This window comes from Panthera leo, chromosome B1, assembly GCF_018350215.1.
Source record: "Panthera leo isolate Ple1 chromosome B1, P.leo_Ple1_pat1.1, whole genome shotgun sequence".
Lineage (NCBI taxonomy): Eukaryota > Metazoa > Chordata > Mammalia > Carnivora > Felidae > Panthera > Panthera leo.
Window position 1 is genome coordinate 42,981,404 of NC_056682.1, and position 16,726 is coordinate 42,998,129.

At 37.6% G+C, this 16,726-nt stretch overlaps 1 protein-coding gene across 6 annotated transcripts in view; it reads right to left on the reverse strand.

Moving 5' to 3' along the window:
* The window catches only part of ADAM2 (ADAM metallopeptidase domain 2), a 131,506-nt gene that overhangs the window by 50,269 nt on the left and 64,511 nt on the right, over nucleotides 1-16,726 (reverse strand). For all 6 annotated transcript variants that reach the window (XR_006201591.1, XM_042934774.1, XM_042934775.1 and 3 more), the window contains 2 exons: nucleotides 15,867-16,003; nucleotides 1,207-1,387 (listed from right to left, as the gene is read on the reverse strand). Coding sequence is in view for 5 of the 6 variants with exons in the window: in XM_042934774.1 (XP_042790708.1) it covers nucleotides 1,207-1,387; nucleotides 15,867-16,003 (318 nt within the window). In the remaining variant the exon portion in view is untranslated. The remainder of the gene's footprint in view (nucleotides 1-1,206; nucleotides 1,388-15,866; nucleotides 16,004-16,726) is intronic.

A 16,726-nucleotide genomic window follows, 5' to 3' on the forward strand; every position in this document is an offset into this window, starting at 1 on the left:
TGTTGTTTTATGATTACTAACACAACATCCATTTTCTAGCCCATTGATCAAAGTCTATAATTGCGATAGATAGTGATTTTTCTAACAGACCTGACCAAAGTAAGTTGAAAACTTTCTGGAAAGGACTCACTATACTAGATGCCATAAAAAGCATTCATGATTTATGGGAAAAGGTCAAAATACCAACATTAACAGGAGTTTGGAACAAGTTGATTCCAATTTTCATGAATAGCTTTGAGGGGGTCAAGGTTTCAGTGTAGGAAGTAATTACACATGTGATGGAAATAGAAAGAAAACTATAATTGGCAATGAAGCCTGAAGATGTGACTGAATCACTGAAATCTCACGATAAAACTTCGACAGATGAGGAGTTCCTTCTAATGGCTAAGCAAAGAAAGTGGTTTCTTGAGATGGAATTTATTCCCACTGAAGATGCTGTGAAGATTATTAAAATGACAATCAAAGATTTAGATTATATAATTTTAGTTGATTAAACAGCAGCAAAGTTTGAGATGATTGACCCCAATATGAAAGAAGTTCTACTGGGGGTAAAATGCTTTCAAACACCACCATATGCTTACAGAGAAACTATTCATAAAAGAGCCAATCAATGCAGGCAGGTTCGTTGCCATCTTATTTTAGAAACTGCCACAGACACTCCAACCTTCAACAACCACCACCTTGATCAGTCAGCAGCCATCAGCATTAAGGCGAGATTATGACTTGCTGAAAGCATTCTTCAGTGATAAGGTATTTTTAAGATACGTACCTTGTTTTTTCAGACATAATTCTATTTCACACTTAGTAGACTATAAGATAATATAAGCATATAATTGTATGTACTGGGAAACGAAAAGAATCATTTTATTTACTTTATTGTGATATTCACTTTGTTCTGGTTGTCTGGAACAAAACCCACAAAGCTCTGAGGTATTTCTATACTAGGGAAGAACACACTCAAGAGGGAAAGTGAAAAACCTAGGTCAACATAGTTACAGAATTAATGATCTTGAAAATCATCTGTAAGGATAATCTATGAACCACTGAATGCATATACTGATATATAAGTGCACTTATCAGTTTATTAAAATTTCTATATGCCTTTTAAACTTTTTTTCAGAAAAGTGATTTTGATTCCCTAGGGAAAATGGCAGTATAAAAATTTATTTATAATTTTTCACGCATATCTTCCAAAGTAGTACTAACCTCTGCACTCCCACAGTCACACTGTTCTCCTTGTTCCACTTGTCCATTACCACAAACCACAGATTTGTATGATGGGTCTAAGCGTGGCTGATTTTGAAGACATTGGGACTTTGGCTTTGAAATAAAATTTGCAAAATCCTCCATGCTGCAGTTACTAAAGATCTTCACACCACTGGAATGACTAAACATATGTCAAACTTCAAATTTTTATGTTAAGTATTACTTCATAAATTGCCTAGACTTGGAATAAAGCTATTTAATAGTATTCCACAACAGTCAAAATGCTCAATTTTGTTAGTGTCAAAATTTTATTTTCTGTACAAGGGAAGTCAATTGTGCAAGAATTTATATTAAATATTTAGTTAGCAATAAATGATGGAATTTTATTGGTTCTTATATTACACTCACTCATGACATTGTTTTCTCTTACATTTCCTACCTCACAAAGTACTCTATTTCATTTGTTGCTTCCTTTTCCTTTCATGGTCCCTAAATATTATAATATCCTGTATTAACAAAATATTTTGAGTTTTTCACTTCTTTATCTATATTTATTCATAGGTAATCCTGAAGTACATATTTTGAATAACACCTATACCTGACAGCTCAGATATTGGTGCCTACAGCCCTAATATATCACCTAAACTCAAGAGTCCAATACCAACTTTTTACTCAGAGATAACATTTCTAAACCCACATCTAAAATACCATCCCCTTACATCTTTATTCTTTTAGTGACACTTATTATTCTTTAATATTTATCAACAACCAAACTATTATTTATTTAATTATTTACTCATTATCTTCCCCTACTAGTTTTTTAGCTCCAGGAGAAAAGGCATTCCAACTATTTTGTTCTCTAGCACATATATATATATATATATATATATATATATATATATATATACATATACATATATTTTTTTAAATAAATGAGTCCATGGAATAAACTATCTGTTATAAATAGTACATTCTTTTGTTGATGTTGCATTGTGACTTTTATTATTCTGAATAGTATTAATACATGACAAAGTTATATTCATAAAGATTTATAATTTGATGACAGATATAGCTAATATGAACTTATTGGATTTTACAACAATAGACTCAAACCCTAGTCCTTTGGACTATCACAGGGAAATATTATTTACATGAGGATCATGAAAAAATTAGGGTTTTTAAATTTTTTGGAGGTCACACCCTATTGAACATACTCTACCATTAGAATAACCACAAATAATTGATTTATTATTACATTGCCAAAAATTCAGATGATTTCTATCTAAATACCAAAAACCAAAAGGAGAAATGATAGAACATTACTAAAAACTAGGCAATGTAAGATGTGTTTACTATGTGTGAACTCGTTTATAAGGGATACACTTCTGGGTATAAATGAGTGTTGTCATTAGAAAGAAAATATCAGTCATAATTATATCCAACTAGACAATTAATTTGAAGCTTGAGTCTTAGCAAACACTTGCTGGATGTTCTCATTCTCCATTCTCTCATTTTTCCTTGATAATTGAGCTTCTGGTTTTCAGTCAAATACAAGGCTTCCTTGTGAGTGTCTACATTTCTTAGCCTTTTGTAAAGTTAGGATAACATCTATATAAAGGTCAGATAATTGACCTAAAACAAAACCATAAATTTAAATTATAGAAAGTAGTGTTGACAGCCAGGTTTTTATTCTATTGGTGACTATAATTTTGGTTAACTAATGTAGTCAAAGCTTCCATTATGAACTATGAGATGATCCTGGATATGAAAGTCACTGTGTAGAAATCAATGTAAAATTATACTGTGAAATGTCATGCAATTAATAGAATTCTAATTTCCCAAAATAAAAATAACTTATCCTTGATTTAAGCTGTTATTACTTCGGGGTTTCTGAACTTACATTTAAATCTAAAAACAAATTCCATCCCAATAAATACAGATATCAATCAGCATATTGCTGTTTTAATGACATTTCAAACATTCATTTTCTTACCACAATATTGCAAAGCATTGACAGCAGGATGCAATGTTCTCATTACATTGAGGTGGATGGTACTAGAATAGATCATCTTTTGCTTAATCCATAAGCAAAACATGTGTTCAATATTTGCATTTTTTAGAAGAAGCAACACTCATTAGAAACAAAGTTAATAAAATCTGTCTTCTAATATAACATTGAGGAAATTATTAGAGGCACTTCAATTAGTAACTAAAAACAAATACAACACTTCAACGCATTTTCTTACTGTGAAGTTTGTACAGCATAGAGATAATCAAGCAAAAATGGAAAACAAAAGATAAAAATAATTACTATCATTAAATAAGTCTCAATAAATTTCAAAATATGTACATCCAAAAACAATAAATATTAAATCAGAAATAAATAATAAAAAGGCATCTAGATGATCCACGAATATTTGAAAATCAACTGAAATACTTCTAAAACAATCTGCTAGACAAAAGGAATTACAAAGAAAATTAAAATATTTTAACTAAATGAAAAAGAAACACAAAATATCAACATGTATGATATGCAATAGAAGCTGTGGTTAGACTGAAATGTACAGCTTTAAAGGGCTTACACAAAAAGAAAAAAAGTTTCAAATAAAATATCTGAGTTTTCACATTAAAAATCTAGGGGAGGGGCACCTGGATGGCTCAGTCAGTTTAGCAACCGACTCTTGATTTCAGTTCAGGTCATGATCTCATGGTGGTGAGATTCAGCCTCACATTGCTATGATCACAGAGCCTGTGAATTCTCTCTGTCCCTTTCTCTCTGCACCCCTCCTCTGCTCACATTTCCTCTCTCTCTCAGTCTTTCTCAAAATAAATTAAAATAAAACAAAAAAATCTAGTTTACCCCAAAGTATGCATAAAGTTAAGAAAAGAAATTAGACAAGTGATGATAAAGAGTCAATAAAATTAAAATATAGCCTTAAAAATCAATTAATTTGATAAAGCCCAAGTTAGAGAGATTGAGAAAAAAAAGAGAAAATAAAATAACAAATTATATGAGACATAAAAGAAGTAATATCACTAGAGATCCCAGTGACTTAAAAAAAAATAAGTGGAATTTAGGTTTGTGAAGATGGCAAAGTAGGAGGACCCTAAGCTCACTCCATCCCATGTTTACAACTAGATATCACTCACATCCCATTAAGAAACCAGAGATCAATCCAAAGCCTGGCAGAATAAACTCCACAAATAAATATAGAGAATAAGTCACACCAGAGAGGTTAGGAAGGACATAAATGGTGGTTGAGAGCTGCCCACAGGAAAGAGGCTCTGAGAAAAGAAACCACCAGGGGATCCACATAGAGGAAAATGAATCCTCATACACCCAACACTGTGCTTCTGTGGATCCATCCCTCTGCCGGGTCGGCCTCCCTCCTGGGGCTGCAGGTCCCCTCCTGCATGGGACCACCGATGGCAAAGCGAGCTAAGCCTACCCTTTCCACCCCTGTACACCTTACGGATCCACCCCAGCTAATACACCAGATCCCATAGAAGCAGCACCACAAGCCTGGCAGTGTGCAAGTAGCCCAGACAGGGGCCACACCACTCCACAGTGAGTCCTGCCTCTGGGAGAAGGGAAGATAAGGTACACACCAATCTGACTGTGACCCCAGCAGTGGGCTGGGGTCAGACATCGGGTCTGACTGTGGCCCCGCCCACCAACACAAGTTACTCTGGACAGCACAGGAGAAGTGCCCTGCAGTTTGGAGCCACTGCAGGGACTACCAGAAATGACAAAATGGAAGAACTCTCCTCAAAAGAAACTTCAGGAAGTAGTGACAGCTAATGAATTGATCAAAAACTATTTAAGCAATATAACTGAACAAGAATTTAGAATAATAGTCATAAAATTAATCGCTGGGCTTGAAAAAAGTATAGAGGAAAGTAGAGAATCTATTGCTACAGATATCAAGGGACGAAGAAATAGTTATAAGGAGCTGAAAAATGATAGAAATGAGGTTCAAAATAAAATGGAGGGGGCCATAGCATGGATTGAAGAGGCAGAGAAGAGAATAGGTGAATTAGAAGATAAAATTATGGAAAAAGAGGAAGCTGAGAAAAAGAGATAAAAAATCCAGGAGTATGAGGGGAGAATTAGAGAACTAGTGATGTAATCAAATGGAACAATACCCATATCATAGGAATTCCAGAAGAAGAGAGAGAGATAGGGGCTGAAGGTGTACTTGAACAAATCATAGCTGAGAACATCCCTGATCTGGGGAAGGAGACAGGCATGGAAATCCAAGAGGCACAGAGAACTCCCTTCAGACATAACTTGAAGCAATCTTCTGCACGACATACCATAGTGAAACTGGCAAAATACAAGGATAAAGAGAAAATTCTGAAAGCAGCTAGGGAAAAACAGGCTCTAACCTACAAAGGGAGATCCATAAGATTAGTGGCAGACCGATCTCCTGAAACTTGGCAGGCCAGAAAGGAATGGCAGGAAATCTACAATGTGATGAACAGAAAAAATATGCAGCAAAGAATCCTTTATTCAGCAAGTCTGTCTGTCAGAAGAGAAAGAGAGATAAAGGTTTTCCCAAACAAACAAAAACTGAAGGAATTCATCGCCACTAAACCAGCCCTACAAGAGATCCTAACGGGGACTCTGTGAGTGAAATGTTGCAAGGACCACAAAATACCAGAGACATCACTACAAGCATGAAAACTATAGATAACACAATGTCTCTAAACCCATATCTTTCAATAATAACATGAATGTACATGGACTAAATGCTCCAACCAAATAACATAGGGTATCAGAATGGATAAAAAAACAAGACCCATCTATTTGCTGTCTACAAGAGACTCATTTTAGACCTGAGGACACCTTCAGATTGAGAGTGAGGGGATGGAAAACTATTTATCATGCCACTGGAAGTCAAAAGAAAGCTGGAGTTGCCATACTTATATCACACAAACTCGACTTTAAATTAAAGGCTGTAACAAGAGATGAAGAAGGGCATTATATAATAATCACAGGGTCTATCCATCAGGAAGAGCTAACAATTATAAATGTCTATGCGCCGAATACAGGAGCCCCCAAATATATAAAACAATTACTCACAAACATAAGCAACCTTATTGATAAGAATGTGGTCATTGCAGGGGACTTTAACACTCCACTTACAGAAATGGATAGATCATCTAGACACACGGTCAATAAAGAAACAAGGACCCTGAATGATACATTGGATCAGATGGACTTGACAGATATATTTAGAACTCTGCATCCCAAAGCAACAGAATATACTTTCTTCTCGAGTACACATGGAACATTCTCCAAGATAGATCATATACTGGGTCACAAAACAGCCCTTCATAAGATTACAAGAATTGAAATTATACCATGCATACTTTCAGACCACAATGCTATGAAGCTTGAAATCAACCACAGGAAAAAGTCTGGAAAACCTCCAAAAGCGTGGAGGTTAAAGAACACCCTACTAAAGAATGAGTGGGTCAACCAGGCAATTAGAGAAGAAATTAAAAAATATATGGAAACAAACGAAAATGAAAACACAACAATCCAAACGCTTTGGGATGCAGCAAGGGGAGTCCTGAGAGGAAAATACATTGCAATCCAGGCCTATCTCAAGAAACAAGAAAAATCCCAAATACAAAATCTAACAGCACACCTAAAGGAAATAGAAGCAGAACAGCAAAGGCAGCCTAAACCCAGCAGAAGAAGAGAAATAATACAGATCAGAGCAGAAATAAACAATATAGAATCTAAAAAAACTGTAGAGCAGATCAACGAAACCAAGAGTTGGTGTTTTGAAAAAATAAACAAAATTGATAAACCTCTAGCCAGGCTTCTCAAAAAGAAAAGGGAGATGACCCAAATAGATAAAATCATGAATGAATATGGAATTATTACAACCAATCCCTCAGAAATACAAGCAGTTATCAAGGAATATTATGAAAAAGTATATGCCAACAAACCGGACAACCTGGAAGAAATGGACCAATTCCTAAGCACCCACACACTTCCAAAACTCAAACAGGAAGAAATAGAAAACTTGAACAGACCCATAACCAGTGAAGAAATTGAATCAGCTATCAAAAATCTCCCAACAGGGCAGATATAGGAAGATGGCGGCGTAGGAGGACGCTGGGCTCACCGCGCGTCCTGCTGATCACTTAGATTCCACCTACACCTGCCTAAATAACCCAGAAAACCGCCAGATTTAGCAGAACAGAGTCTCCAGAGCCAGGCACAGATGAGAGGCCCACGGAAGAGGGTAGGAAGGGCGGCGAGGCAGCGCGCACTCCACGGACTGGCGGGAGGGAGCCGGGGCGTAGGGGCAGCCTGCCGGCCAAGCAGAGCCCCCGAGTCTGGCTGGCAAAAGCGGAGGGGCCTGATGGACTGTGTTCCGACAGCAAGCGCGACTTAGCGTCTGGGAGGTCATAAGTTAACAGCTCTGCTCAGAAAGCGGGAAGGCTGGAGGACAAAGAGAGGGAGAGCTGCTGAGCCCCCGGACGACAGAGCTCAGTTTGGTGGGGAACAAAGGCGCTCGTCAGTGCCATCTCCCTCGCCCATCCCCCAGCCAAAATCCCAAAGGGAACCAGTTCCTACCAGGGAACTTGCTGGCTCCGTGCAAACACCCAACTCTGTGCTTCTGCGGAGCCAAACCTCCGGCAGCGGATCTGACTCCCTCCCGCTGCCACAGGGCCCCTCCTGAAGTGGATCACCTAAGGAGAAGCGAGCTAAACCTGCCCCTCCTGCTCCCGTGCACCTTGCCTACCCACCCCAGCTAATATGCCAGATCCCCAGCACCACAAGCCTGGCAGTGTGCAAGTAGCCCAGACCGGCCACGCCACCCCCCAGTGAATCCCGCCCCTAGGAGAGGGGAAGAGAAGGCACACACCAGTCTGACTGTGGCCCCAGTGGTGGGCTGGGGGCAGACATCAGGTCGGACTGCGGCCCCACCCACCAACTCCAGTTATACACCACAGCACAGGGGAAGTGCCCTGCAGGTCCTCACCACTCCAGGGACTATCCAAAATGACCAAACGGCAGAATTCCCCTCAGAAGAATCTCCAGGAAATAACAAAAGCTAATGAACTGATCAAAAAGGATTTAAATAATATAACAGAAAGTGAATTTAGAATAATAGTCATAAAATTAATCGCTGGGCTTGAAAACAGTATAGAGGACAGCAGAGAATCTCTTGCTACAGAGATGAAGGGACTAAGGAACAATCACGAGGAGCTGAAAAACGCTTTAAACAAAATGCAAAACAAAATGGAAACCACGACGGCTCGGCTTGAAGAGGCAGAGGAGAGAATAGGTGAACTAGAAGATAAAGTTATGGAAAAAGAGGAAGCTGAGAAAAAGAGAGATGAAAAAATCCAGGAGTATGAGGGGAAAATTAGAGAACTAAGTGATACACTAAAAAGAAATAATATACGCATAATTGGTATCCCAGAGGAGGAAGAGAGAGGGAAAGGTGCTGAAGGGGTACTTGAAGAAATAATAGCTGAGAACTTTCCTGAACTGGGGAAGGAAAAAGGCATTGAAATCCAAGAGGCACAGAGAACTCCCTTCAGACGTAACTTGAATCGATCTTCTGTACGACATATCATAGTGAAACTGGCAAAATACAAGGATAAAGAGAAAATTCTGAAAGCAGCAAGGGATAAACGTGCCCTCACATATAAAGGGAGACCTATAAGACTCGTGACTGATTTCTCTTTTGAAACTTGGCAGGCCAGAAAGGATTGGCACGGTATCTTCAGTGTGCTAAACAGAAAAAATATGCAGCCGAGAATCCTTTATCCAGCAAGTCTGTCATTTAGAATAGAAGGAGAGATAAAGGTCTTCCCAAACAAACAAAAACTGAAGGAATTTGTGACCACTAAACCAGTCCTACAAGAGATCCTAAGGGGGATCCTGTGAGACAAAGTGCCAGAGACATCACTACAAGCATAAAACATACAGACATCACAATGACTCTAAACCCATATCTTTCTATAATAACACTGAATGTAAATGGACTAAATGCACCAACCAAAACACATAGGGTATCAGAATGGATAAAAAAACAAGACCCATCTATTTGCTGTCTACAAGAGACTCATTTTAGACCTGAGGACACCTTTAGATTGAGAGTGAGGGGATGGAGAACTATTTATCATGCTACTGGAAGCCAAAAGAAAGCTGGAGTAGCCATACTTCTATCAGACAAACTAGACTTTAAGTTAAAGGCTGTAACAAGAGATGAACAAGGGCATTATTTAATAATCACAGGGTCTATCCATCAGGAAGAGCTAACAATTATAAATGTCTATGTGCCAAATACAGGAGCCCCCAAATATATAAAACAATTACTCATAAACATAAGCAACCTTATTGATAAGAATGTGGTCATTGCAGGGGACTTTAACACTCCACTTACAGAAATGGATAGATCATCTAGACACACGGTCAATAAAGAAACAAGGGCCCTGAATGATACATTGGATCAGATGGACTTGACAGATACATTTAGAACTCTGCATCCCAAAGCAACACAATATACTTTCTTCTCGAGTGCACAGGAACATTCTCCAAGATAGATCATATACTGGGTCACAAAACAGCCCTTCATAAGTTTACAAGAATTGAAATTATACCATGCATACTTTCAGACCACAATGGTATGAAGCTTGAAATCAACCACAGGAAAAAGTCTGGAAAACCTCCAAAAGCATGGAGGTTAAAGAACACCCTACTAAAGAATGAGTGGGTCAACCAGGCAATTAGAGAAGAAATTAAAAATTATATGGAAACAAACGAAAATGAAAATACAACAATCCAAACGCTTTGGGATGCAGCGAAGGCAGTCCTGAGAGGAAAATACATTGCAATCCAGGCCTATCTCAAGAAACAAGAAAAATCCCAAATACAAAATCTAACAGCACACCTAAAGGAAATAGAAGCAGAACAGCAAAGGCAGCCTAAACCCAGCAGAAGAAGAGAAATAATAAAGATCAGAGCAGAAATAAACAATATAGAATCTAAAAAAACCGTAGAGCAGATCAACGAAACCAAGAGTTGGTTTTTTGAAAAAATAAACAAAATTGACAAACCTCTAGCCAGGCTTCTAAAAAGAAAAGGGAGATGACCCAAATAGATAAAATCATGAATGAAAATGGAATTATTACAACCAATCCCTCAGAGATACAAACAATTATCAGGGAATACTATGAAAAATTATATGCCAACAAATTGGACAACCTGGAAGAAATGGACAAATTCCTAAACACCCACACTCTTCCAAAACTCAATCAGGAGGAAATAGAAAGCTTGAACAGACCCATAACCAGCGAAGAAATTGAATCTGTTATCAAAAATCTCCCAACAAATAAGAGTCCAGGACCAGATGGCTTCCCAGGGGATCTCTACCAGATGTTTAAAGCAGAGATAATACCTATCCTTCTCAAGCTATTCCAAGAAATAGAAAGGGAAGGAAAACTTCCAGACTCATTCTATGAAGCCAGTATTACTTTGGTTCCTAAACCAGACAGAGACCCAGTAAAAAAAGAGAACTACAGGCCAATATCCCTGATGAATATGGATGCAAAAATTCTCAATAAGATACTAGCAAATCGAATTCAACAGCATATAAAAAGAATTATTCACCATGATCAAGTGGGATTCATTCCTGGGATGCAGGGCTGGTTTAACATTCCCAAATCAATCAACGTGATACATCACATTAATAAAAGGAAAGATAAGAACCATATGATCCTGTCAATCGATGCAGAAAAGGCCTTTGACAAAATCCAGCACCCTTTCTTAATAAAAACCGTTGAGAAAGTCGGGATAGAAGGAACATACTTAAAGATCATAAAAGCCACTTATGAAAAGCCCACAGCTAACATCATCCTCAATGGGGAAAAACTGAGAGCTTTTTCCCTGAGATCAGGAACACGACAGGGATGTCCACTCTCACCGCTGTTGTTTAACATAGTGCTGGAAGTTCTAGCATCAGCAATCAGACAACAAAAGGAAATCAAAGGCATCACAATTGGTAAAGATGAAGTCAAGCTTTCCCTTTTTGCAGATGATATGATATTATACATGGAAAATCCGATAGACTCCACCAAAAGTCTGCTAGAACTGATACATGAATTCAGCAAAGTTGCAAGATACAAAATCAATGTACAGAAATCAGTTGCATTCTTATACACTAACAATGAAGCAACAGAAAGACAAATAAAGAAACTGATCCCATTCACAATTGCACCAAGAAGCATAAAATACCTAGGAATAAATCTAACCAAAGATGTAAAAGATCTGTATGCTGAAAACTATAGAAAGTTTATGAAGGAAATTGAAGAAGATTTAAAGAAATGGAAAGACATTCCCTGCTCATGGATTGGAAGAATAAATATTGTCAAAATGTCAATACTACCCAAAGCTATCTACACATTCACTGCAATCCCAATCAAAATTGCACCAGCATTCTTCTCGAAACTAGAACAAGCAATCCTAAAATTCATATGGAACCACAAAAGGCCCCGAATAGCCAAAGTAATTTTGAAGAAGAAGACCAAAGCAGGAGGCATCACAATCCCAGACTTTAGCCTCTACTACAAAGCTGTCATCATCAAGACAGCATGGTATTGGCACAAAAACAGACACATAGACCAATGGAATAGAATAGAAACCCCAGAACTAGACCCACAAACGTATGGCCAACTCATCTTTGACAAAGCAGGAAAGAACATCCAATGGAAAAAAGACAGTCTCTTTAACAAATGGTGCTGGGAGAACTGGACAGCAACATGCAGAAGGTTGAAACTAGACCACTTTCTCACACCATTCACAAAAATAAACTCAAAATGGATAAAGGACCTGAATGTGAGACAGGAAACCATCAAAACCCTAGAGGAGAAAGCAGAAAAAGACCTCTCTGACCTCAGCCATAGCAATGTCTTACTCGACACATCCCCAAAGGCAAGGGAATTAAAAGCAAAAATGAACTACTGGGACCTTATGAAGATAAAAAGCTTCTGCACAGCAAAGAAAACTACCAATAAAACTAAAAGGCAACCAACAGAATGGGAAAAGATATTTGCAAATGACGTATCGGACAAAGGGCTAGTATCCAAAATCTATAAAGAGCTCACCCAACTCCACACCTGAAAAACAAATAACCCAGTGAAGAAATGGGCAGAAAACATGAATAGACACTTCTCTAAAGAAGACATCCGGATGGCCAACAGGCACATGAAAAGATGCTCAACGTCGCTCCTTATCAGGGAAATACAAATCAAAACCACACTCAGATATCACCTCACGCCAGTCAGAGTGGCCAAAATGAACAAATCAGGAGACTATAGATGCTGGAGAGGATGTGGAGAAATGGGAACCCTCTTGCACTGTTGGAGGGAATGCAAATTGGTGCAGCCGCTCTGGAAAGCAGTGTGGAGGTTCCTCAGAAAATTAAAAATAGACCTACCCTATGACCCAGCAATAGCACTGCTAGGAATTTACCCAAGGGATACAGGAGTACTGATGCATAGGGGCACTTGTACCCCAATGTTTATAGCAGCACTCTCGACAATAGCCAAATTATGGAAAGAGCCTAAATGTCCATCAACTGATGAATGGATAAAGAAATTGTGGTTTATATACACAATGGAATACTACGTGGCAATGAGAAAGAATGAAATATGGCCTTTTGTAGCAACGTGGATGGAACTGGAGAGTGTGATGCTAAGTGAAATAAGCCATACAGAGAAAGACAGATACCATATGGTTTCACTCTTATGTGGATCCTGAGAAACTTAACAGAAACCCATGGGGGAGGGGAAGGAAAAAAAAAAAGAGGTTAGAGTGGGAGAGAGCCAAAGCATAAGAGACTGTTAAAAACTGAGAACAAACTGGGGGTTGATGGGGGGTGGGAGGGAGGGGAGGGTGGGGGATGGGTATTGAGGAGGGCACCTTTTGGGATGAGCACTGGGTGTTGTATGGAAACCAATTTGACAATAAATTTCATATATTTAAAAAAAAAAAAGAAAAACAAAAACAAAAAGGCATGAACTTGATTGCAGGGAATTTGAGACATGACACAAGGAAACAGGATTAAAGGAGTAGGAATCAAGAGAAAGAGAATGAGGAAAAATCAACTAAGTCTGTTGTATTGAGTTAGGAATTGTGGCTCCAATCTGCTGGGACCACAAAGAAGTGTACAGAAGATTTAATGGCTTTGTCCTTAGAGGGTCAGGGAGCTGGTGTTCCAATGAAGTGGTTGAAGGCTGCCCCACTAAAGAGGTGATTACCTTTATTTTAGGGCCTCTTTTGCCTAGGGAAGAAGCTGATTGGCATTCAGGAATTTTAAATGTTGACTTGGTCATTGAGTGCTTCTTGTGGGACTGAACCTAAGATAGATATAAAGATCTGCATACTTTGTGCTTACTTGCTTTCCTCTTCCCCACACTTTCTTGTCTCTAAATGTCCAAGCTTGTGGTATCCATATCCTTGACCAAATACTATTTGCCATTGCTGAGGCCATGTAGATCCTAACCTGTGGCACGTCTCTAATACAAAATAGAAAGCTAAATGTATTTTATGCAAATATGCTCACTGTGAGGGTCTTAATCTAATTGGAGAATAGTATGAATAGTGATTTTTTTTTTCAAAAAAGGATTCCACCTGACATATTGAAAGGCCCTGTTCTTGAATTGAAATAAGACAGGTTTTTCTTCATTTACAGACAGTTTTAGGGAACCCCCATGTGCCATTGATGTGAAATGATCGAGAAACATTGGTGCAATAGATATAAGTGACATGGCGCTCTGGGATTTCTACTCATATTATTTACTTACACTGTCTGGATATTTTTAGTTAGCTACCAGATATGCTATTTTGGTCATTAGACAGATTAATAGGCCCACTATTTAATTATATAGACCTGCAAATACCCAAATTATTGTGATAATAATCAATTTTAGTAACATACTCACTTACTGGTTTCTGTATGCATGCTCAACTCCACAAGGGTTCCACTGCAAAGAACTCTAGGGGATGGCACTACATATCTTCTATGATACTTACCTGAAATTCCACATGGAACTAATCTAATCTATCATGAATATCTTTATTTTTTATTGTGTCTTAATGATCTTAAGTGCAAAAGAACAAATATCTTGCATCACAGCATGGATCTGCAGTGCCCTCTCTCTGCATAACTGTTATACCTCTCTATACCCGTTAAAGGTATCCTTGTTGTCATCAAATCATGGATTGTTCCAGGTTCACAATCATTTCAAAAAGCCTTGTTTTCTATAGTCCCTTCTTATTTTTTGTTACAAATTTTTATTTAAATTCTAGTTACTTAGCATATAATGTAATATTGTTTTCAGGGTTAGAATTTAGTGATTCATCATGTACATATAATATCCAGTGCTCACAAGTGCCCTCCATAACACCCATCACCATTTTATCCACCCCCCCTCCCCCACTCACCACTCCTCCAGCAAACCTCAGTTTGTTCTCTATAGTTAAGAGTCTGTTTTATGGTTTGCCTCTATTTTTTCCCCTATGGCCATCTGTTTTGTTTATTAAATTCCACATATGAGTGAAATCATATGGTATTTGTCTTTCTCTGACTGATTTATTTCATGTGGCATAATACATTCTAGCTCCATACACATAGTTGCAAATGGCAAGATTTTATTCTTTTTGTTTGCTGAATTACATTCCATTGTGTGTGTGTGTGTGTGTGTGTGTGTGTATCACTGTGTATATATACCACATATTCTTTATCCATTCATTAGTCAATAGATACTTGGACTCTTCACATAATTTGACTATTGTTGATAATGCTCTTCTATAGCCCCTTCTGGGACAACTGTTTTCATGAGTGCCTGCCAAATCAGAGCCTGAGATAAAAATTTGAGTAATCATTTCCTAGGAAATGATTGTGGAAGCAGAAGTTAGGGAATGGAGAGATTGTGATGTTATCAATTTTGCCGCTGTCTGCAATGGGGCTTGATTTTCTAAGACATATGAGAAGGAGAAAATGGTTATGAGAATTGCCCTTCAGAAAGATAAGAGGCTGGCTCTAGTCACTGACTGGATGATGGTTTCCCTAAATCACCTACATGGCCCTAATTCTATAAAATCTCACCATTGTACTCTAAGAATAATGATGATAACAACAAATTCACTATGCCTTTGAGGCTTGGGAAGCATACTGCAAAAAGCCCTTCTCTAGTGAAAAGGAAAAAGCTGATTAACAGCATCTTTGAAATCAGGAGATGCCAAGAGTTCAGGCTAAGTGAGGGCAGAATGAAAGGGACACATGCAGATAAGTCCAAACTAATCATTCTTGTACAGTGATCTCAAGCCTATATTCGGCTCACCAAATTATGCATTAGATTATAAAATTGCGCAAATGGCATAGCGATAAATCTAGAGTTAGAGCACATGACAAAGCAATTGTCATATCAGGATACAAGTGACAGTGAGGTAGATATGCAGTGTGGGCATTGGAATACATATTTTGACTTGGGAATCACTGGACACAGCTTATATTTGACCATTATGAATTATTTTAGTAGCCTAGACTTTCTTAAACTAAGTACACCAGACTTATTTTTATATAAACTATATATGTAAAGCATGTAAAAGTAAAGCATCTTACATTGCTTCTGGGTTCATTATGCAGACAGCTCCTAAGCACTGGCATTTGTTAATGTCATCATAAGCTATTCCCATACTAAGGCTCAGTAATTGAGCTATAATAACTGCAAGTGATTCCAGACTTATGGCTCTGGGATGCTGGAAAAAAGAACATGCATGTTCATTTCAGAAGATAATCCATTTACCTAGGAAACAATGTAATTATTAAAAATAGTCAATAAAATTGAACAGCATCATCTAATATGATAACCACAGATGTGCCATCTATATTGGTAACGTGTTACAGGTACCATTATTAATATAAGAAAAATATTGCCTCAGTAACTTATTAATTATAATAACAATAGTTATAGTCATATTTATATTCACAAAATAAGATCTTTAGATACAAACATGCAGTGTCAAATTATTAACCGGTTATGTTCACTTATATTTTAATTATTTGGGGATGATATTTTAGGTGAATCTTTCATACATTTAAAAAATCATAAATTGATCCATTAAATTAGGGTAAATAATGACTGATAATAAGAATGCTGACTTACCAAGTGTTTAAACTTTATTTTCAAAACTAAAATATCTTTATTATTTTTGTTTTTGCAAATGTAAGATGCTTATTATAGTATATTTTGACCGTACTAAAATGTATGAAGCTTGAGAAAAATCCAAAAATCACACTATCCTTTCAGATATATCTAACAGCATTTTGTTAGATATACTTCAAGATTGGTTTCTAGGAATAGATTTTGGTATCTTCTGTTTGTCTCTCTAAATCAACTTTCCAGCATGTTCCACCTTGCTCTCTAGCCCAGGAGGTGATACCAATGAATTATGTTAAAGGGTTTCTTTTACCTTAATTTG